Source organism: Phaseolus vulgaris, chromosome 5, assembly GCF_000499845.2.
Source record: "Phaseolus vulgaris cultivar G19833 chromosome 5, P. vulgaris v2.0, whole genome shotgun sequence".
NCBI classification, from domain to species: Eukaryota; Viridiplantae; Streptophyta; class Magnoliopsida; order Fabales; family Fabaceae; genus Phaseolus; species Phaseolus vulgaris.
In genome coordinates, this window is record NC_023755.2 from 27,685,148 (window position 1) to 27,706,505 (window position 21,358).

The window sequence follows — 21,358 nt, forward strand, 5'->3', positions numbered from 1 at the left end:
ATATCAACGTACCTATTTGATTGGATCTGGTACTCTTTATGATGGATTATATAGATTGAATCTCGATAATCTATATGCTGAAACTCTTATGAACTCGCATCATAATGTTGGCACTAAACGTAGTTTAGTGAATGAATGTTCTGCTTTCTTGTGGCACAAACGTTTGGGACATATTTCCAAAGAAAGGATGGAAAGATTGGTAAAGAATGAAATACTTCCAAGTTTGGATTTTACTAATCTGAATGTATGTGTGGATTGTATTAAAGGCAAACAAACAAAACACACAAAGAAGGGAGCCACAAGAAGTACTCAACTTCTTGAAATTATACACACTGATATATGTGGACCTTTTGATGCAAGTTCTTTCAATAAAGAAAGGTATTTTATCACCTTTATTGATGATTTTTCACGTTATGGTTATGTCTATTTACTGCATGAAAAATCGCAAGCAGTGAATGCCTTGGAAGTTTATATAAATGAAGTGGAAAGGCAATTAGAATGAAAGGTGAAAATTGTCAGGTCAGATAGAGGTGGTGAATATTATGGAAAGTATGATGAAAGTGGACAACATCCTGATCCGTTTGCTAAGTTCCTTGAGAGACGTGGTATTTGTGCTCAATACACAATGTCAGGTACACCACAACAAAATGGTGTTTCAGAAAGGCGTAATCGAACCTTAATGGATATGGTTAGGAGCATGTTAAGTAGAGCATGTTAAGTAAGTCAACTGTACCTATTTCATTGTGGATGTATGCTTTAAAAACTGCCATGTATCTATTGAACAGGGTTCCTATTAAGGCAGTTCAAAAGACACCTTTTGAATTGTGGACAGGAAGGAAACCCAGTTTGAGACACCTGCATGTTTGGGGATGTCAGGCAGAAGTTAGAATATACAATCCGCAAGAAAAGAAAGTGGATGCAAGAACAATCAGTGGAAATGTACGAGTTAGTATCTGAATTTTACAGTTTAATGTGAAATGGATCTTAAAAAAAGTTAGAACTCCTTAGCTAATCTTAATATATGATCCCAATAAATTATATAGAAGAGTTTTTTTTTATCATGTGGTAAGCAGAGGATATTAATAAATTTTAATCAATGTTAATATAACATCTCTTAGTTATATTTCCCTATCCATAAGTTATATTAATAAGATGTGGGGATAATATTATTTTTGTTCAATTATTATGATGCAGGCATGCAGGGCCACAAATATATCCCCTCCCCATAAGGTTGTTGCCTTGTCTTTGGCTAAAAAGCACCTTTATTGACGTGATTTTCAGGTAACAAAGTGATAATGGAATACAAGTAATGTTTTGGCTCAACGTGCTTGTCTTCAATATTATTAATAACATTTTATGGTCAATGTAATATTAAGAGGAGATGATTTTTCATGTCAATTGTGTGTTGAAGTTTTTTTTTTTTTACGGTTTACTATAAGAAAATAATTAAAAAAAATTATTTTTTTATAAAGTTATTAATTATTAAATTAGATATTATTTAAAAGATTAAACAAATTATTAGTATTTAAAGTAATTTTTATTATTAATAAATTATCTTAGATACTAAACTTTTTATATATTTCAAAAATTATTTATTAATAATAAAAATCATAAAATAATATTTAATTTAATTAATATAATAATTAAATATTTTTTTAAATTAATTTTTATTTAATAATTTTTTTAGTGGTTATTTTAGATTATTTTATGTTTGGTTGTAGAAAACCATCTAAATTTAGGTGGCATAAAAAGTTTAAATAATTGATATACTTTTTTTTTTTATCTTAGTTAATTTTAACACACATAAATGTAAGATTATTGTTTAGTTCTTGTTATTTATTAGACATCTCAAATTTTTTATCCAACCAACTTCTAACTAGTTTATCCACTAAAAATTTATTAAATAAAAATTAGTTTTACACAAAATATTTAATTATTATATTAATTAAAGTAGACACCATATTATAAACTTTAAAAAATTATTAATATATAAAATAGTTTTTATTTTTAACTTAATTAATTTAATTAATTGTTTTTTATTTTAAAATTAGTTTTTATTTAATAATTTTCTAAGTAATATCCTCACTCTTTTATTTACGATACAATAAACTACTGACAAATAAAGTTAAATTTAAAATTGAAGTGATTGTATTAGCTGGATAAAGAAAACCAATTTTTTATCATCATCTTTTTTTTTTCAATTTTGTTAAACTATTTTAAATGTTTATAATTTTATTTTTTTAAACTGAGTCATTGTAAATTTGTCAAATTTATAATGACAACATAATTTCGTCCCTTGTGCTATGTTGTTATTTTTGTGAATAAATAAATTTTAATTAATAACATGTCATTTTACTTAAATTTTCATTGTTGTGACGTTGTTATTATTAATATAATGAATGAGATTATATTAGTTTATTTTTTAAAATAGTGAAACCAAGCTAAAAAGGTTTAAAATAATAAAAAAATAATAGAATGAAACTAAAAAATAATAATAAATAAGAAAAGCTATTAAACTAATTTTAAAATAACACTTTTTGTTTTATTGGACCGAATTTAACTAGCCTATTACTAAACTTTAGACTTTATTTAAGAAACCTTAAACACATAAATATCATCATACCCTCCCCTAAATTTTTTTATACACAATTTTCGTATAACATACACCATCACAAAAATTTATGATAATCTTAAAAAGTTCTAAAGTTAAGCATGTGTTACCTTTAATTATAATTAAATTAATAAACCATAAATGTGAAAGTATCATGTCAACTTATAGCTATATGTTAGACTAAGCTCTTACTCACATTGTTTAGTTTTATGACATGTTTTGATAAATAGTTTATTTAGTTGATTTTTTATTACACAAATTTCACTTCATAGAATAAATTAAATGCAGCATGAAACTAGGCTATATATATGTATAGTAGTAGATATAGAAGAATAATCATAAATGCTCTTATTAAATTTTTCGTATGGTAGGTATTAAATACATTTATATTTTCAAGACTTTAAATGTTTTATTAAATACATTTAATATTTTCTGGATAGTAGGAAAATGAAATATTAGTCAATACCTAAGGTAATAATAAAAAAGGGAATAGGTTGAAGTTTTAATTTTCGACATAAAGAAGTTAACATTTTATTATATGCCCACTGCTGTAAAAAAATTAATAGTGAACCTCTTTATCTCAATAGTTTAAACTCAATAAATTTTCTTAACTCCCATTATTTAAATCTTAATCACTTATCTTTATTGAGCATGCAATTTAATTTCCAGTTTCCTTTTAGCCATGCAATTTGCCATCCACTTGTGGCAAGGGGCATCCCACATTAATGATATATTTTGGGTTTCCCTAGCTTCAAAGTGAAATCAGAAATTCATTATGGTGTGAATCAGAATAAGCAATTCAAAGTGAAGAAGAAGACAAGGATTTGAAATTTAAATCAAATAAAAATAGAGAAAAAAGATAAATTTTGAATTTTACTTTTAATTTTTTCATACAAATTATTATAATTGTTTAAGAATTATTTTCTCTTGACAAACTAGTAATTATCCCCTTTGTCTTAAAATTGGAGGTAGAGTAAGGAGTAATTAACATACAAATAGAAAAAATTTTAAATGTGTTCTTCGTCCATGTAAAATTAGTTTTGCTTTTTATCTAAACTTTATACCTTCTAAGTATTGGTAATGAAAATATTAGAATGGATAATTATCAGTATTCTTAGATGATGTGAATTATAATATTAAAATATTTCATGATAATTCAGATGTTTTATAATACTATAATACAATTCACATTATAAAATTCATTTGTTATATAAAAAAATATTAATAAAAAATTATTTTAATAGTTTTTTATTATAAATATAAAAAAATCAAAAGTTTAAACTAGAAGAAAAATCAATTTGACGTAATAATACATTAATAAAAAACATACTTAACCCTACAAAAATAAAATGCACATTTTATATTAAAAAAATATGGTATAAGTTATTTTCTTAAAGTGAATTACTATTATATGCATACAAATGCTTTCAAAACAGTCAATATAAAAATAATAAATTTGTTAAGGAAAGTATAATTGTTGATAGGTTGGAGTTTCCAAATATAAATATAATTTAGTAATATTAATTAGGAAATGTTTTGATGAATTAATTAGTTTCAAAAGTGGAGGGTTGTAGCATGGTAATTGGATTAAAAGTGGAGCCCATTTAAGTAATATAGTTTTTGAAGCTAAGTGTCAGAGTCTTCCCACGTTCCCGCACTCACATCCATAACCATTTTGAAAAATAACGCATCAAAATCATTTCAAATCCACAACTTATTTTAATATTCAAATTATTATATTTAGTTTATTCATTTATTATACTATTCTTCCATTTAATTTTCTTTCGTAAGTTCAAATAAATAATAATACTATAATATTTTTTGGCCTGTAAGATGCAAACGGTTTGCCGAAGGAAGGAATTAAGAATATTGGAAGAGTAGTTAGTTGCGTCGCCAACTCATCGGAAAATTTGAATTTCTGGGCAGAAAGGAAATAAAAGGCATCATCACCTCCTACAGCGACAACAAGGACAAACTTAAAAGTTCCTGTTCTGTTTTCAGGAACACGATTTGCAACGATAAACGTTTCATTCCGTTTTGCAAAGAACAGAGCAGAGCAACACTCGCAATAGCGAATTTTCCCAAATTGTTCGTGTTCGGTGTTTCTGCCCTTTTTTTTATCTCTCTCCTATCTTTTTTTTGGTTTCTCTCTCTTTCGCTCTGTCTTTGAGACTCTGAGGAGGTTTGTTTTTGTTTCTCGTTCGCAACAACCTCAACCTCCTCATTCAAACCTCGGAACTTTCGCTTTCAGCCATGGAAACCTTCATCGTTCCTCGATTTGGCAAATGCACCTCTGGAGTTCGTTTTCGAAGGTTTTATTGATTGCTCCAACGACCCTTTTCGTTCTTCTTCTCACCCTTTTCGACCTTATCATTTTGAACAACCTCCGGAGAAAAAATACATTTTTTTTTTCATTTTTATTGTCATTTTCCGCGTCAATTCTGAAATGGGTTGGTGGAATCAGCAGATGGGGTGTTGAAGATTGAAAAATCTCGAGTTGGGTTGGGTATGAGAGTTTCTGAATTTGAGGGAAACGTTGTGAAATTTGGGTGAATTTTGTTGATTGAGGTTTTCAAGATGATGTTATCAGCTTCGATGTCTGCTCTAACGAGGAGTTCGCTGGAGGAGATGCTTGAGTCACTTCGCAAGAGAGACGAGGAAGAGAGGCCGAAGGACTTGCCGCCGGCATTGCCGTCACGGCCGCAGTCGAGGGCGCGGATGCCGCCGGCGAGGAGGTCGTTGCCTAATAGCTTCAAGGTTAATGGCGAAAATGATGCGATGGGACACCGAAGGAAGGGTAGTTTTGGGTCCAAGAAGGTCAAGTTGCATGTGGAATCCCCTTATGAAGTCATATCAGAAGAGAAAGTGGGTGAACAAATATCACCGTGTCCGGTTCCAACTGCAAATGATTCTTCTACTGATTGTGAAGCTCCTCCTCAGTCTGAAGAGTTGGAGGATGATAACGTTGCTTATTTCATAAAAAAGGTAATTGGGGACTTGAAAATGTCTATGATCATTAATAGTGATAATTAAGAACTGGTTGATTAATGGATTGGAGTTTTAAAAGCAATTCTCAGTGTTTTGAAATCCTGAGCTTGTTTTCAGTTGTCTGCCTTTTTGTGTGTTACGTTTTTTAGTCAGAGAATGGTAAGTTTTTGGTGTTTGGATAAAAATAATGAGCTTGAATGAAATGTGGAAGTTGGCGTTTAAAAAAACTGTAATTTGTAATTGTAACACTACTGCACAATCTTTTCCGAATTGCAAATAGAAATAGACTCCACTCATGTCAATTAGATTAGATATCTGTTTGGCTAATTTAAAATTTTAATTAAAAATTGGCTGATGTTTAGATTCACAGATTTTATTTGTTTGATGTTTCATATCGGCAACACTTATGCATAGGTAAATTGTTTGTGGCATGCATAGCGTACTTTCAGCTCAATTTTCTTTCTGTTTATTGTGTTTCCTAAGCCTCCCTACTCGTGGAAAATATGAAAGTTCGTTTTAACTTTTTACTTGAGGAGAATGTTCGTTTGCGGCTTTTATCTATTTGTATATCAGCATGTTTATGGCATGTCTTGTCTGTTAAATTTATTTTCTGTTTTTTGGTTTTTTCCACAGAAACTTCATGTTTGGTGTAGGCAACCAAAGGGGAAGTGGGAGCTGGGAATGATACAGTCAACTTCTGGAGAGGAAGCATCTGTTTCTCTCTCAAATGGAAATGTGAATTTCTGAGCCTTTTTTTGTCTTTCAAAAGTAGTATTCATTATCGAATATGCAAAGTAACATGTGATTTGGGCCATTGGGTTGTTACTGCAGGTTATGCAAGTGGCCAGGTCAGACCTCCTACCAGCTAATCCTGATATTTTAGAGGGTATTGAAGATCTTATACAGCTCAGTTATTTAAATGAGCCTTCAGTTCTTCACAATCTTCAGTATAGATATACTCAGGATATGATTTATGTAGGTCTGCAGCTTTGGCTTGTTTTTCCTACCCAGTTGATTATCTATCTATTCTCATATGCTGTTTGTACTCCTTGTATGCAGAGTAAAGCAGGGCCAATTTTAATTGCACTCAATCCTTTCAAAAATGTCCAAGTTTATGGAATTGATTATGTCTCAGCTTATAGGCAGAAACTTACGGATAGTCCTCATGTTTATGCTTTGGCAGATGCAGCTTATAATGAGATGATGAGAGGTGGATGAAATTACTATTTTTAGTCCCCTTCTTGAAACCTGTATAATGTAGTTGTCTGATTTGAAGTTTCTGTTTGCACATTGTACATTGCAGATGAAGCAAATCAGTCTATTATCATAAGGTTAGCACTCAGCACATTAAGCAGTCTATTTCTTGCACGCCTCTTAATATATGTTTCTGAACTTAATATCATTAAAATTTGTAGTAATAAGATGGTATAACCACTGGTATACTTGTTAATTGCTGTCATAAATTTGTTTACAGTGGTGAAAGTGGAGCTGGGAAAACAGAGACCGCCAAAGTTGCTATGCAATACTTAGCTGCTATTGGTGGTGGCTGTTCAGGAATAGAAAATGAAATCCTTCAGACAAATTATATTCTAGAAGCTTTTGGGAATGCAAAAACATCTAGGAATGATAACTCTAGCAGATTTGTGAGTTTGCATTTCTTTTCATTGTAGTGGAAGGAACTTACTCCACTGTTCTTGTTCTATAAGTTTTCTTTTTGGAGATTTGCAAATTTGTGGATGTTATCTACTGGCTGAGCAGTTTAGTTGATATATGTTTATAATTTGGTGCAGGGGAAGTTGATTGAAATTCATTTCAGTGCAATGGGGAAAATTTGTGGGGCAAAAGTTCAAACATGTAAGATTACTCCAGTTAAATGTTACATAAAATTAGCTCTTTTCTTTTCTTCTTTTTTGAATTTACTGACCTGACTCATTTGGGTGGTTTTGGTGTTTCTCATATGTCAATTCCTATATGCTAACTTGAACAGTTCTGTTAGAAAAGGTAACTTGTAATGCCCTATTTGAACAAGAGTGTGGATCTGAAATATTATTATTCTTCATTTCTGAAACCATCTTTTCTCTTGTGGCCAGTCAAGAGTTGTTCAACTTGCCTTGGGCGAGAGGTCATATCACATATTTTATCAACTTTGTGCGGGATCTTCATCCGATCTAAAAGGTGCATTTTCCATGTGATATATCTATTAATTTGTATACTTCTGTGCACCTTTGAGATAATCCATTTAAATGACCGTTCACTGCTATTATCCCCTATTATCATCTGCAAAGATGGCCTCTGCCCTATAAACTTATTTACAAGTTTTAAATGGATTGTTCATTTTATATTGAAATTCATGGACACCAATTTCTGTGTGTGACGTGATAAGTTGCCTTCTCATTTTGATAAACCGTATGGAATTATTCTCTTTTCCTGTGCAGAAAGACTGAATCTTAGGGCGGCTAGCGAATATAAATATCTTAACCAAAGTGACTTCACAACAATTGATGGTGTTGATGATGCTAAAAAGTTTAATAAATTGATGGTATATTATTTTACAACTCAGTTTTGAACATTAGCTTCTTTAATGTTATGTACAGCCTCCTAAGATCTCATGTCATTTTTCCTCCTTTTGAATGTGTTTTTTCCTCAGAAAGCATTGGATGTTATTCGAATGTGCAAAGAGGATCAAGAGCTAGCTTTTAAGATGCTGGCTGCGATACTATGGTTGGGAAATATAACATTCCAGGACACTGATAATGAAAATCACATTGAGGTGGTGAATGATGAAGGTAATGGTTAGGGTGTTCCATGTGGTCAGGAATATGGTCTAAAAGTCTATAAAATGATGAACTATCCTCCTCCCTTGATTCATATTGTCTATGACTAACATAGTAACATAAAGGATATATGTAAAACTTCAGTTACTAATAATGACTTTTGTTTCTCTTTTCTCTTGGCAGCTGTAACAAATGCTGCTGTGCTCATGGGTTGCAGATCCCAGGAGCTAATGGCTGCGTTATCTACCCATAAAATCCAAGCTGGCAAGGATACTATTACCAAGACATTGACCTTGCGGCAGGTCTGTGTATTACTTGAACAATTCAATTGATCAATTTTTCTGTTTCCTAATTGTATTATACTATTATATTATATCCAATTTTTTTATTCTATATTCAGGCAATTGATGCAAGAGATGCAATAGCAAAATTTATCTATGCAAGCTTGTTTGACTGGCTTGTAGAACAAGTTAATAAGTCACTTCAAGTGGGTAAACGATGTACTGGGAGATCCATAAGTATCCTTGATATTTATGGATTTGAGTCATTCCAGGTATGCAGTTTCTATTAACGTGTTTATTCATGTTTCATGTATTATTTTCTATTTTTTTCAATTGTTTATCAATTTTCTTTGCAGAATAACAGCTTTGAACAATTTTGTATAAACTATGCCAATGAGAGGCTTCAACAACATTTCAATCGGCATCTGTTTAAACTTGAGCAGGAGGTCAGAATCTATGTTAAACTTTACTTTGGTAAAAAAATTGTCATTGTGTAATATATAAGTGTACGTATTTTATTTCCATGTTTAAGATTCCTGGTTGCTTTCATGCCTGGTATGGTTGTATCTTTTATTCAAAAGCAATAGTGTGATATAATCCAGAAATATAGTTTGTGTGTATGTAAAAGGTGTTATCACTTCTGTTATCTTTCGAGAATGAGGGAGGGATTTGGTGAAGACTTTACCGAAGTTTTGGTCTGTATAGTACATGACTTGTAAAATGTCGTGTCATACTAAAATTTCTCTCAACAAGAAACTTTTGATGTACGATAGCTCAGCTTAATCCTGAGTTCGTGACTTACCAATCTGAATCACTGTGTTGTTTACTTCAGTAAATTGCCTGTCACACGATGGAAGAAAAAACTATAATACAACAAAAAGGCTGGTGTTGCATCATATGCTGTGTGTAATAGTCTTTGTATGCTTCATAGCAACATTGCAATTTACATGTTTCAGGACTATGAATTAGATGGCATTGATTGGACCAAAGTAGATTTTGAGGACAACCAAGTGTGTTTGGATCTTTTTGAAAAGGTATTTATATGATTTAAGATTTCTGAAATTTTATAGCTATTCTTTTCCTAGGCAGTACTATTTTTTACACTGCAGATTATTTTAAAAATCATATTATGCTCAAGTCCTAGTGTTGGAGTTCACAGTATTCTATGTGGCTAATTTTTTCATTATTTACTCTGGTGTATAATGTGCAGAAGCCTCTTGGGCTGTTCTCTTTGTTGGACGAGGAATCAAATTTCCCCAGGGCCACTGATCTAACACTAGCCAACAAACTTAAGCAGCACCTGCACGCTAATCCTTGCTTTAAAGGGGAAAGAGGCAGGGCTTTTGGTGTCTGTCATTATGCTGGGGAGGTTAGTATCAGTTCATATTGATCTTTGAAAGTTAACTCCTCTAAAATCTATTGCTTGTGATTTTTAAAGTCAAATTGATAAATTTAATTACTTCAAAATATTTGGCTGAAGTTTTTAAAGTTGAATTATCCTTAAATTTACTGGTTTACGCGTTGTGTTAATTTTCAAAATAGTGATCCTGGAGTATTGTAGTATGAACCATAAACCTAGTACATTTGATGTTATACTGTAAGAGTAGCATTACTGATAATTAATATCTTTGTAATTTGTCTGTTTGAACTAATATAATCATTTATAGCCTGTGTTTTGTAAAATCTAAGTTTTCTAATGTGATTATAGTTATTTTTAAATATAATAGTATATTTCTCTCTTTCAAACACCTCCCAGAAAACTATGCTTATTTAGTTTCTTCTATTGCTTGCAATTCAATATCAAAACTGAATGTTGGGTTGCTTTATCTTTGACGTGAGAAATTTTATGACACAATTTTCATTCTGATATTAAACACAGTTGTACTTTCAGACGAAAAATGTTTTAACCAAAGGTTTTTGTCGTAGCCTGTTATGATCAATTCCTGCTTTATGATTTTTGTTTTTCCTAGGCTGTCATATATGCAGAATGCATACCATGGGAGTCAATTTTGTATTTCTATTTCTGACTATTCTAATATGTGGTCCTCTATTAGGTTTTGTATGATACAAGTGGCTTCCTAGAAAAGAATAGAGATCCACTACCATCTGATTCCATTCAACTACTGTCATCATGTAGTTGTGAACTGCTTCAGTTGTTCTCCAAGATGTTTAATCAGACTCAGAAGCAATCGAATTCCTTGCATGGAGGTGCTCTGGACTCACAAAAGCAGAGTGTTGGCACAAAGTTCAAGGTATTCGTGTAGCATTACTTGAACTTGTTAACCATCTTTAATACTTGGAAATAAATGATTTCAATGTTGTTGATATGTGGTGATGTAGTCCATAGTAGTTAGTATCTTACGATTCACGATACGTATCGTACGAAATGATACGGTTTCACCCTCCCACGATACGAATCGTGTGAAGAATCTTTTTCGTCCCTGAATCTTAGCTGTATCATGCGATTCGCATAAAGAATCGCTGAATCCCGAAACGAAACGATTCCGTATTGTGTGAATCAGTGTAGATTTTAAAAAATGAGTAAATAAAAAAAGATAAACATAATTTGTTTAATAACATGTATGCACCATAGAGGTTGTTTTGGTGAAATTGTGTGGTATATATATATATACACACATATATAGACATATATATAATTTATTGTATCTTGTATGTATATCTTATATATTTAAGTATATATTAAATTTTTTAATGTTTATGAATCTTATGATTCACGATACGAAATGATTTACGATTTATAATATCAGCTCTCCGATACACTACTTGTATCTCGATTCTACTAGTCCCCTAAAAGTTATATGATGTGGTAACTGTACCTGGATTTTAGGTGTATGCTGATAAACAAGTGAAACACAATAATTTGAGAAAAAGTAAGCCTAACAAGTCTTTTTTTCTTTTAGGGTCAATTATTCAAGTTGATGCATCAGCTGGAGAACACCACACCTCACTTTATTCGATGTATAAAGCCAAATACTAAGCAACTTCCTGGCATATATGATCAAGATCTAGTACTACAACAGCTCAAGTGTTGTGGAGTTTTGGAGGTTGTTAGGATTTCGAGGGCTGGATATCCTACTCGAATGACACATCAAGAATTTTCTAGAAGGTAGTGATGAAACTCCTATTTATTTATTCCTTTTTTTATATTAAATAAATGGGTTGATTTGTTTTCGTACATATGTTAGGTATGGGTTTCTGCTTTTTGAGGCAAACACATCTCAGGACCCATTGAGCATTTCGGTTGCGGTTTTGCAACAGTTTAATATCCCTCCTGAAATGTACCAAGTTGGCTTCACCAAACTGTACATTCGAACTGGGCAGGTATATGTCTGTAATTTAATGTTTTCACTTTAGCATTTATGTCAGTATTTTATTTGTTTCAACAGATAAAGAGCCATAGTATTGGGAGATGGATCACGCTTAGGGTGGCAATTGGATCCATTTTCCATTACCCTTCCATATTCAAGTTCATTTCTATATATCTTTTTGTTATATTAATAGATTGGATAATTTTTAGTTAATGAGAAAGTAAGGTGTTGATGTGTTAGTTTGTTCATCGGAGATAGAGAAGAATTAATCGCAGATTTCTTAGAAAGAAGTAAGAGAGGTGGAGAGAGTGATATCTTGTCTTTTGTGCAAAAATTAGGTATTGGGAGAGGTACAAATCCTTGAACTTTTGCTAATATTTAGCTATTCAAGAGAGATTTTCCCTATCCTTTTCTAGTTCCAGTTTGATTTCTTTTTCTCACAAATGATAAGATATCCTACTCTCTCAACCTCTCATATTTATAGGAAATCTACCTTGTTTTATATTAATTTGTGTAATGGTTTGTCTGATTTAATTTTTCCTGTTCTGGTTGAGTCTACAGATTGGGGCACTGGAAGACAGGAGAAAATATCTTTTGGAGGGACTACTTGTTATTCAAAAAAGCTTTCGTGGTTATCAAGCTCGCTGTCATTACCATGAGATTAAGAAGGGAGTGACTACTTTACAATCATGTAATGTCTGGCTCTTGATAATACTTTTGTTTGAATTGAACGTTCTCATTTTATTCTAGCTTGCAATATTTTACTTCTACTTTTGAAAAATAACCTTATCAATATGAATTAAGAACTTTAAGCCCTTATTCCAATGGCTCTAATAGTCAAAATTATTGCAAGTGTTTGATTAGCCTTGGTTATAGTTTTTATCTGTAACTTAATTGCAATTTGGTTATATTGTAGTTGTTCGGGGAGAAATTGGAAGAAGGGCATATGGTGTTTTGGTGAAGTCTTCTATGACTATTTCTTCTGAAAATATCAAGGAAATGCTGGCAGCCACAACACTACAATCTGGTTTGTGTGTTTCTATTGTTATGTTTGCCCATACCAGAAGCATTGCATATGGTTTTGCTTACACTATTCATTTCCCTTCAGTAATTCGTGGATGGCTGGTTCGGAGGAATTCTGGTGACTTGAATTACTCAAAGAAAAGTCATGAAAATGCAAGATCTAGGCGAAGGTCACGTGTGAATATGCCCGAAGAAAAGGTACTTTACAGTGCTTATTTTCTCAATTTTTTTGGACAACTAGTTGATTTGGTTCTTTTTCTATTGTTTTATTCATGCAATGGTACTTTTTGGCGTTTATTTCTTCTATCCAACTAAAAATTGCATCAATTCGGAGTTTCAAATCTGAAGTTGTATAATTTTCAGTTCAAGACGTTCCATACCTACCTTGAACTATTGTATTATTGCCTTCATCACAAGCATTCAAAACTTATTTTCCTTTTGCAAATCAGATTTGTCATGGATGTAGAGCGTTGAGCTTCATGATTATGTAAACTTCCTAACTACTCAGCTATGATGCACGGATACGACACATGTATAAGATCGTATTGGATACGATGCATATCCACTACGACAATATGCTTATTTTAAAAATAATAAGATACAATACGTGACATATACATATTTAAAAATGTATAAGAATTCTTAAAATATAATAGATATATAATTGCTCTTTTACAAATCCAAATTAAAATCACATTTATCAGACAGTCAAAATAAAAAATTATAAATTATTGTCTTCATAAAAGTATTGCAGCTTTATAGATTAGATATTTCATGTGATACGTGACACAAATCGAAGTATCATGATCATAGCCACTCAACAATCCCATAAATGTCTCATATTTTTCGGTTTAGCAGGATGTGCCAAGTGAGCGGGTCCAGAATCTACCTTCAGCTTTAGCTGAACTCCAAAGGCGGGTTGTGAAGGCTGAAGTTACCATAACGCAAAAGGAAGGGGAAAATGCTGAATTGAAGGATCAGCTAAAACAGTTTGAGAGTAGATGGATGGAGTACGAGAAAAGGATGAAATCAATGGAGGAGATGTGGCAAAGACAAATGTCATCTTTGCAAGTATGTTTTCAGCTGTCCTTAACTTTTGTAATATACTCGTGAATATTATTGTAATAGACAAAGTTGGTTGACTAACTCATTTTGCTTTGGCCTCCTTGAAAAAAATGTCTAGTATTAGTATAACCAAACAACTGCACTTTAGTTGCCTGTGTCATTTGAAAGAGAAATTAGCAGAAACTCTTACAATGTGCTAATTTGCTTATTACTAATAAGACTCATACCTAGAAAGTTATTTTTAAATTGGTGATTTACTAATTTATTATGAGTTTGTTGCAACCTCATTTGTTGAAAAGTCTCATCTATAAATGGTCTCAAATATAGCTTAAAATTATATTGATCTTTCTGGTTGCAATTTCAATGCAGATGAGTCTTGCTGCTGCTAGAAAGAGCCTTGCTTCTGAGAATGCCAACAATCAACATGCAAGACGTGATGTTTCATCACCTTTCACCTATGATTCGGAAGATGCTTCCATGGGATCTCGAACACCTAGTGCAAGCACACCTTTGAAGTATTCTACTAGTATTTCTGAAGCTGGACTAGGGAGAGATGCTAATGGTGCTTTGGCTTCAGTGAGCCACCTGATGAAGGAATTTGATCAACGCAGACAGACCTTTGATTTTGATGCCAGAAATCTGGTTGATGTTAGAACAGGTCAATCTACTAACATGAATTCCATTGAAGAACTTCGGAAACTCAAACATAGGTTTGAGGGGTGGAAAAAAGAATACAAGGTTAGGTTAAAAGAAACAAAAGCAAGACTTCATAAATTAGGGAATTCAGAAATGGATAAAAGGCGGAGATGGTGGGGGAAGCTGAGTTCTAGAGCACTATAGCTGCTAGCATTCAACTTACAAATATTCTCTTTACCAAAGGTGAATAATTGGTGAAAGATTAAGCAAATGGGTAAATGATTGTTGTCATAAACTCTTATTTTAGAAGTTGCTTCATCTGTACATCTTATGGGAATATTTGATAAATGTCACTGTACTTAATTGGTGAAGGGAAAAAAATGTATATCTACCAATTTTGTTACATGGAGAAGTGGTGTATAGTTGTAGACTTTAGGTTGCATAGTTGTATTAGTAGTGTAGCTTGGTGATGTATATGTTTTGTTACTTCTGTAATGTAAAACTTAGTCTAAAGGATATAAATATTAAGTATTGATGTCATCTTGAATATCAGTATATAGCAGGGGTTAAAGGAAATTCATCTTTCAATGGGTATTTGTTTGCTTGTTTTGGGTGGTCTAGTTTTTGTTTCTGTTTTGGTATATGTATAATATTGCAGTTCTTTTGGTTCTGGTTAAATCAGAGGCTTAAACCGACAGATTTGCACATGGTTTGATCAAGTTTTCATTTGAAATAAAAAAAAAAGAGAAATCAAATGACAGTTTTTTAAGGATAAAAAACTTAGATAACCATTAAACCTTTTTTCAATCGTAAAACATACATGGTATGTTTGCCTGTTCTGTGAAACTGATAATGGAAAGTTCGGAAACAAAAAAGTAGGGGAGAAAGATACAAAATTGAAGATAAATAAAAAATTACAACAGATTTTGTACTATAATAAAAATACATAATTTTGTTGCAAGGGAATTATCACAAATTTGAGATTTAAATGGTTGGTGTCAGTTTGTATCTATACCAGTATTTAGAAGCTAAAATGTGAATTGTAAAGATGTGATGCTAACTTCATCTTCCACTTTTAACTTTTAAGTCAATAATTAGCAAAATCTAAATATTTGATGCTTCTTAGTTTCTCACTTGCAATTCATGATATGCTAATACTCACTAAAATTTGATGATCATAGCCAATTTCTTTTCTGATCACTGCTTAACTCTCTTAAAACTGATTTAATTTGGAGAATTGTGATCTGATCACTGCTTAACTCTTTTTAGCTTTCTTTTAACTTTTGTATATTGTTGACCTTTTTACTACCCTAACACTTTTTCTTTCAACAATTCATTGGTTTATTTATCGTAGCTATTAATTATTTTCTTCAACTCTAAATAGCAAAAAAAAGTGTATTCTCAATTATTGTTTTCATAATCATAGGTTCTTTTAGAAACACAAGATGGTGTCAAGCCAAAGAAAGACTCCTAATTAAAAATGTGGCAAATTCTTCTTGCACCATACCAATTTTAACCACAATATCACCTTTTAACATTTTCAAAATTATCCTCTATTTCAGATTTTAAAAATATAGTTCCAAAATTAAATTATTATTCTGGAAAAGTAAATCCAAAATAAAAAAATACATTTGGAAAAAGAAAATTCGGAATACAATGTAAAAATACATTCTAGAAAAGAATTTTCAAAATTCAGAAAAGTGTTCCAGAAATCCATATCCAAAAATATATTCTGGAAAAAAGATTTTTAAAGTATTTTTTTAACTAGCCTCTTTTTATTTAAGGTTAATTTTGTCATTTTGTAGGGACGTTTTCATTATTTTGCTGACAAATTGGGTGAACTTCAAATTGATATGGTGCAACGAGAATTTGCCAAAAAATGTTTACAACCAAGAGAGATCAAGTGGGGCTGTTTCTTATTGTACCCTACATTTTTCCTCTGGCACCCCTATATTCATGTTCAATTACTAAATTAGGTCGGGAGTTTTTAAAAACCCTAAAGGCAGCGTACCACCACCATCACAACGTTTCTTTCTCCCTTTTCTGCAATTTTCTATCCAAATTGCTATTGAAAGTGCGACAACAAGCGATGATACCTTAGTTTAGATTTTTCTCACTGTTTTGTGTAGAAGGTTGGTTTCAGAGTGGTTATTTGGTTTTCGTGGCGGGTTTTCATAAAGAGAAAGTGCGTAGGTGTTTTTTTCTTTTTTGGAAATATGTATTCCAATTTTTTGGTGGATCAATGAATCCGTAAGTCAATATTATGGCTAGCAATCCATATAAGCTAAACAGAAACTGGATCTAGAATGATAATCCATTATTGATTTTTGTGTTGTTTTTTCTTATTTTATGTGTTGTTTTTGTTGGGTGAGGTTCTATGTAATTTTTTTGGTTGGACGAACTTGTATTGGTGTGTTATGAAATTTTTTGTTATTGGTGATTACTTGCAGATTGCTTCTCCCGTAATACAGTCGCAAAATCCTATAACCACCAAACGTCCTCTATCAACACAATAATTATACAAGCCATGGAAGCCATCAACTATTCCTTTTCAAATAAAAATGACAAGGCTGGTGCAAGAAAAAAATGTAGGATAGGAATGCAGGAATAAAGTGTCACTAAACCATGAAAGGAATCTATAAGGCTTTAAACTTCATCCAGTGAAATGATTGAAAAAAAACTTTAAAAAGTCAATGTAAGAAATTAAAAATGAAAACCAATATATTAAATTCAATAAATAAAAATTTTTGATATTTTCTTTAAGTGGTCACTAAAATCACTAAACATTTGATATTTTTATTCTTTAAGACAGGATAATTTGTTAAAGACACCTTCATTATAATACATGAAGATATATTAATAAACTAAAGAATGGTTAATTTGATATTCAGGCCTGGTTTACTAATATTAAAAATTTAAATTCTATTTCAAAGATATAAAAAAGAAAATAACAATGAAAATCTATTTATACATTTTATGATTAGGAAAAAAAACACCTTTCTCATTGGAAAAAGAGGCTTAGTCCTTAAAAAGTACACTAATCCAACAATTATTATTTATGATGATAATCTACATATAAATGAGAATAATGATAAGGGGTGGATAATAGGGAGATTTAAGATCCAGGGGCAAACTTGGTGGCAAAGACCCAAGCATTGTTAGCCACAGGGTTGTCAAGGTGGTCCAACAGGTTCTCCAATGGGCCTTTGCCAGTTACAATGGCTTGAACAAAAAACCCAAACATAGAGAACATGGCCAACCTTCCATTCTTTATCTCCTTCACTTTTAGCTCAGCAAAATTTACTGGGTCATCAGCCAGGCCCAGTGGGTCAAAGTACTGGCCCCCAGGGTAAAGGTTGTTGCCCTCTCCTACTCCATCAAGCCCATTGATGCGGAACCCTTCAACAAGGCCCATCAGAACTACTTGGAAGCCCAGCACTGCCAAGATGCTTTGGGCATGGACAAGGTTTGGGTTCCCCAAATAGTCAAGCCCACCTTCTGAGAATATCTGGGCCCCAGCTTTGAACCATACGGGCTCCTTGAAGTCCACTCTCAACCACTTCTCTAGCACCTCCGGGGTGATGCAGCCCAGTGCTCCAAGCATGGCCCAACGCCCATGGATCACCTTATTCCACAAAACAATTGTTATTATTGGGAAACAAATTTATTAAGTGCTACAACCATAGTTATGAAACTTAGACATGTAGATATGATCTTAAACTTCTTTAGCAGTTTATTACTTTCAGAAAGGTCAACTTTTATGTATGAGTAGGAACTAAGATTTATGATTTTATTGAATAAAGATTAAAACTTAAAATGAGGAGAATTATAGAAATCAAAGGAATAATTTAACCAAATTATGTGCTTACTAGTAATAGCCAAAGTAAAATTTGCTCTATCATTGATTTCACTAGGACAAATGATAGTCCATCATCATAGAATTGGGAAGATTGAATAAAGTTTGGATGTAAGTGAGTATCATTTTCTTGTTGTAAAAGAGCAATGGAAGTTTAGAACTTTTGCACAATTTTAAAGTAAAATCAGTTAAAGTGTTTTGTAGCATGCTGAATTAGTTTGAAGAATGTTTTAAGAAGGAAATAAAGAAGCATTATGGTAGAGTTTAAGACTAAAAAATGTAACCTCAAGAGCCCTGTTCTTGGCAAATGCTTCTGGGTCAGCAGATAAGCCAGCAGTGTCCCATCCATAATCACCTGGGAATTCACCCTTCAAGTATGAAGGGGTTTGAGCTGAGAAGGGTCCCAAGTATTTCACTCTGTCTGGTCCATACCACAACTCATTGCTCTTCTTGTTCACAAACACAAACACAATAACAATGTATCAGTCACAAACCAAAACCAAAAACAATTGTGAGAGTGAAAAAGAAAAGGGTGTTTGGAGAATACCATGGTGTACTTCCCGGTTCCCATTGAGACAACATCCCTAAGAGGGTTGGCATTGGCACCCTTGCCTTGGCCAAGGAAAGGAGTTGACTTAAGAACAGTACCAGAACTACTTGTTGCTGCCATCAATGTTGCTGCCATGACTTCCAACTTCCTAGGTTTGAAACCTCAAGTTACTTCAAAAAATGATAACTAGTGGTTTGCAGAGAAGTGAGTAGAAGAAGGGAATGTAACATCATATGTAGGGAAAGAGAATAAGAGGGATATGTGGTTAGAAACAAGAGTAGAAGTTGGTGGTGGGGATGGTGTGCTTTGGAGCAACCAATGAGAAGGTTCCAAAGGATTTTATGTATCTCTAACTCATATCTTTCTATCCACATTTTATCTTTCTCCACTATATCTATCCAACTAGCCCCTTTCTTTTAAACCTTATATTTGGAATTTACATGCCACACCCACCTTGCTTCTAACACCACTATCATATATTTACTTCAATCAAATATCTTTTATGAACGTTAATGAAATTCTCTTTTGGTTTAATTCTATTATATTTTTTAACACAATGAAAATTTTAAAATGATTGTTTTCAGCAAGCAAGTACAATTGTACCAATCCTTCCGCAATACAATATACAAGTAGAAATATAAAATTGAGTTGAATCCGGCGAATTTATTTAATTCATTTTGAGTTGAATAATTTATATGTTAAAAATGATCTATGAAAAGTCATTGTATTTTTAGTCAGAAAATTTAGCTTCACTAGAAAATAGATAAGCATTTATTTAATATTTCTATTACACGTAATTTAATTTCATAAAGTATGGTATAAACAATTTATTATTGTAAAACTCAATTCAAAATTTACGAAAATAATCCAAAAGAACTTTAATTTACACAACAGCTCCACCAAATACAGAAAAAACCCTTTTTTATATGTTTGAGTTCATGATTTTATATACTAATCAATTAAGTATATAAATTTAACCGATGGTCTATCTGCTTTTTGAGGCATTAGTTTCTTTGTTAACTTCAAACATTTGTTAAATTGTTATTTAATTACAACAATACCCTGACTATTTAAAAAGGCAAGGCTCTGTTTAATAAAAAGTTACCCAATAAAATATAAAAATTAAAAATGATTTAATTTCATATAAAATCTATACAAAACTAAATTAATTATTTTCAGTTTAGTTTAAATGGGTTTTTATATTTTTTACAGAATAAAAACTGCAAAATTGTCAAATAAAGGTACCTATGATGATTTTTTTTAATAATTATTGTATATTTATAATTTGAAGTTTTTCTTCTGCTAAAAAATAAATTACAAGTTTTTTATGATTTGTTAATACACTACAATTAAACTCTCAATTTATTAGGCTCTAATACGCAGCTTAGTTCAATTCCAATTCGAAATCTAAACCAACCGAATCGTTTGAAAAAAAAATGTAAGAAATTCTTAAACAAAATTCAGTTGTGATTGACTTTTGATTTTTATAGAATCATTTCAGTTTCTTTTTGAGTTCCATTTTAAAGAACTTCTATCTCTAACTATATTAAATACTTGATAAGTAATTTACTAAGAATTTTTTTTCTTTATTTTCCTTTACGTGTAATTATTAGTTATATTAACCTCTTCAAGTCTTCTAGCTATTGAAGCTTAATAACCTTTCAAACCATCTGAAAGTTTTATTTTATAACCTCCTTAGTGTCACTCCTATTTTCATTGACATATTTCTAACCTCCACTTTTTAACTACTATCCATCTAATAATATAATATTTTTTTTTCTATTATAACACTCAATATTACCACTTTTTAGAAGGAGTGACAAAGTGGGACGGACCGTGCAGGCTAGCCCGTGGTCTGCTGAAAAAAATGCGGGGTGGGTTGCTTATTTCAACCTATTGGCCTGCTTAGGCCCACCCTGTGTAACACCCCATAATTTACATATAACTATTACATGATTAGGATTTATAGAAATACAAATATTTACATATCCACAGCTCAAAATAAAACTCTGAAACTTCTAAGACTCTCTTGCACATGTATGATAATCTGCTCGTGTACATAGTACAATCATCGCAGCTCAAACACAGTAAGAAAAGCAAGGGTAAGCTAGTGAAAATAGAATTTTATAATATACACACTTAAATCCAAAGAGAAAACCAAGTTACATGATCAATTTATCAAATTATTCAATTTTCTTCAAATCTCAACAATAAAACAATCACATAGATTTCACATGGATCTACA

General features: G+C 31.8%; 2 protein-coding genes across 4 annotated transcripts; one reads left to right on the plus strand and one right to left on the minus strand.

Annotated features, from left to right (window-relative positions):
* Positions 1–4,500: 4,500 nt before the first annotated feature.
* LOC137835365 (myosin-2) lies at positions 4,501–15,247 on the plus strand. Of its 2 annotated transcripts, none has more exons than XM_068643839.1 (24): positions 4,501–5,596; positions 6,233–6,334; positions 6,431–6,574; positions 6,659–6,809; positions 6,903–6,930; positions 7,074–7,242; positions 7,390–7,453; positions 7,587–7,600; positions 7,690–7,774; positions 8,035–8,138; positions 8,247–8,385; positions 8,557–8,675; positions 8,774–8,926; positions 9,011–9,100; positions 9,611–9,688; positions 9,865–10,023; positions 10,709–10,906; positions 11,576–11,781; positions 11,861–11,996; positions 12,545–12,674; positions 12,900–13,010; positions 13,092–13,204; positions 13,862–14,077; positions 14,441–15,247. In XM_068643839.1, exons 1-24 carry the CDS (start codon positions 5,189–5,191, stop codon positions 14,909–14,911), a joined length of 3,588 nt encoding a protein of 1,195 aa, XP_068499940.1. In that variant the 5' UTR covers positions 4,501–5,188; the 3' UTR covers positions 14,912–15,247. The 2 variants fall into 2 exon arrangements, with proteins under 2 accessions (XP_068499940.1, XP_068499941.1); XM_068643840.1 differs by having other exon boundaries at positions 13,865–14,077.
* Positions 15,248–17,732: 2,485 nt separating this feature from the next.
* Positions 17,733–19,461, minus strand: LOC137835366 (chlorophyll a-b binding protein 13, chloroplastic-like). 2 transcript variants are annotated; one of them, XM_068643842.1, is made up of 3 exons: positions 19,111–19,461; positions 18,848–19,009; positions 17,733–18,332 (listed from the first exon to the last, which is right to left on the minus strand). In XM_068643842.1, exons 1-3 carry the CDS (start codon positions 19,246–19,248, stop codon positions 17,823–17,825), a joined length of 810 nt encoding a protein of 269 aa, XP_068499943.1. In that variant the 5' UTR covers positions 19,249–19,461; the 3' UTR covers positions 17,733–17,822. The 2 variants fall into 2 exon arrangements, with proteins under 2 accessions (XP_068499943.1, XP_068499942.1); XM_068643841.1 differs by having other exon boundaries at positions 18,848–19,012; positions 19,111–19,345.
* Between the last annotated feature and the right edge of the window lie 1,897 nt (positions 19,462–21,358).

What these genes read in the sequence shown, in the direction of transcription:
- LOC137835365 (XM_068643839.1), top strand. Translation starts at nt 5,189, where the DNA reads ATGATGTTATCAGCTTCGATGTCTGCTCTAACGAGGAGTTCGCTGGAG. An exon ending in AAAAGTTTAATAAATTGATG is followed by an intron (nt 8,139 to 8,246) that starts GTATATTATTTT and finishes TTTTTTCCTCAG; the next exon opens with AAAGCATTGGATGTTATTCG. An exon ending in CATCAAGAATTTTCTAGAAG is followed by an intron (nt 11,782 to 11,860) that starts GTAGTGATGAAA and finishes TACATATGTTAG; the next exon opens with GTATGGGTTTCTGCTTTTTG.
- LOC137835366 (XM_068643841.1), bottom strand. Translation starts at nt 19,248, where the DNA reads ATGGCAGCAACATTGATGGCAGCAACAAGTAGTTCTGGTACTGTTCTT. An exon ending in GAACCGGGAAGTACACCATG is followed by an intron (nt 19,013 to 19,110) that starts GTATTCTCCAAA and finishes TTTGTGAACAAG; the next exon opens with AAGAGCAATGAGTTGTGGTA. An exon ending in CCAAGAACAGGGCTCTTGAG is followed by an intron (nt 18,333 to 18,847) that starts GTTACATTTTTT and finishes TTGTGGAATAAG; the next exon opens with GTGATCCATGGGCGTTGGGC.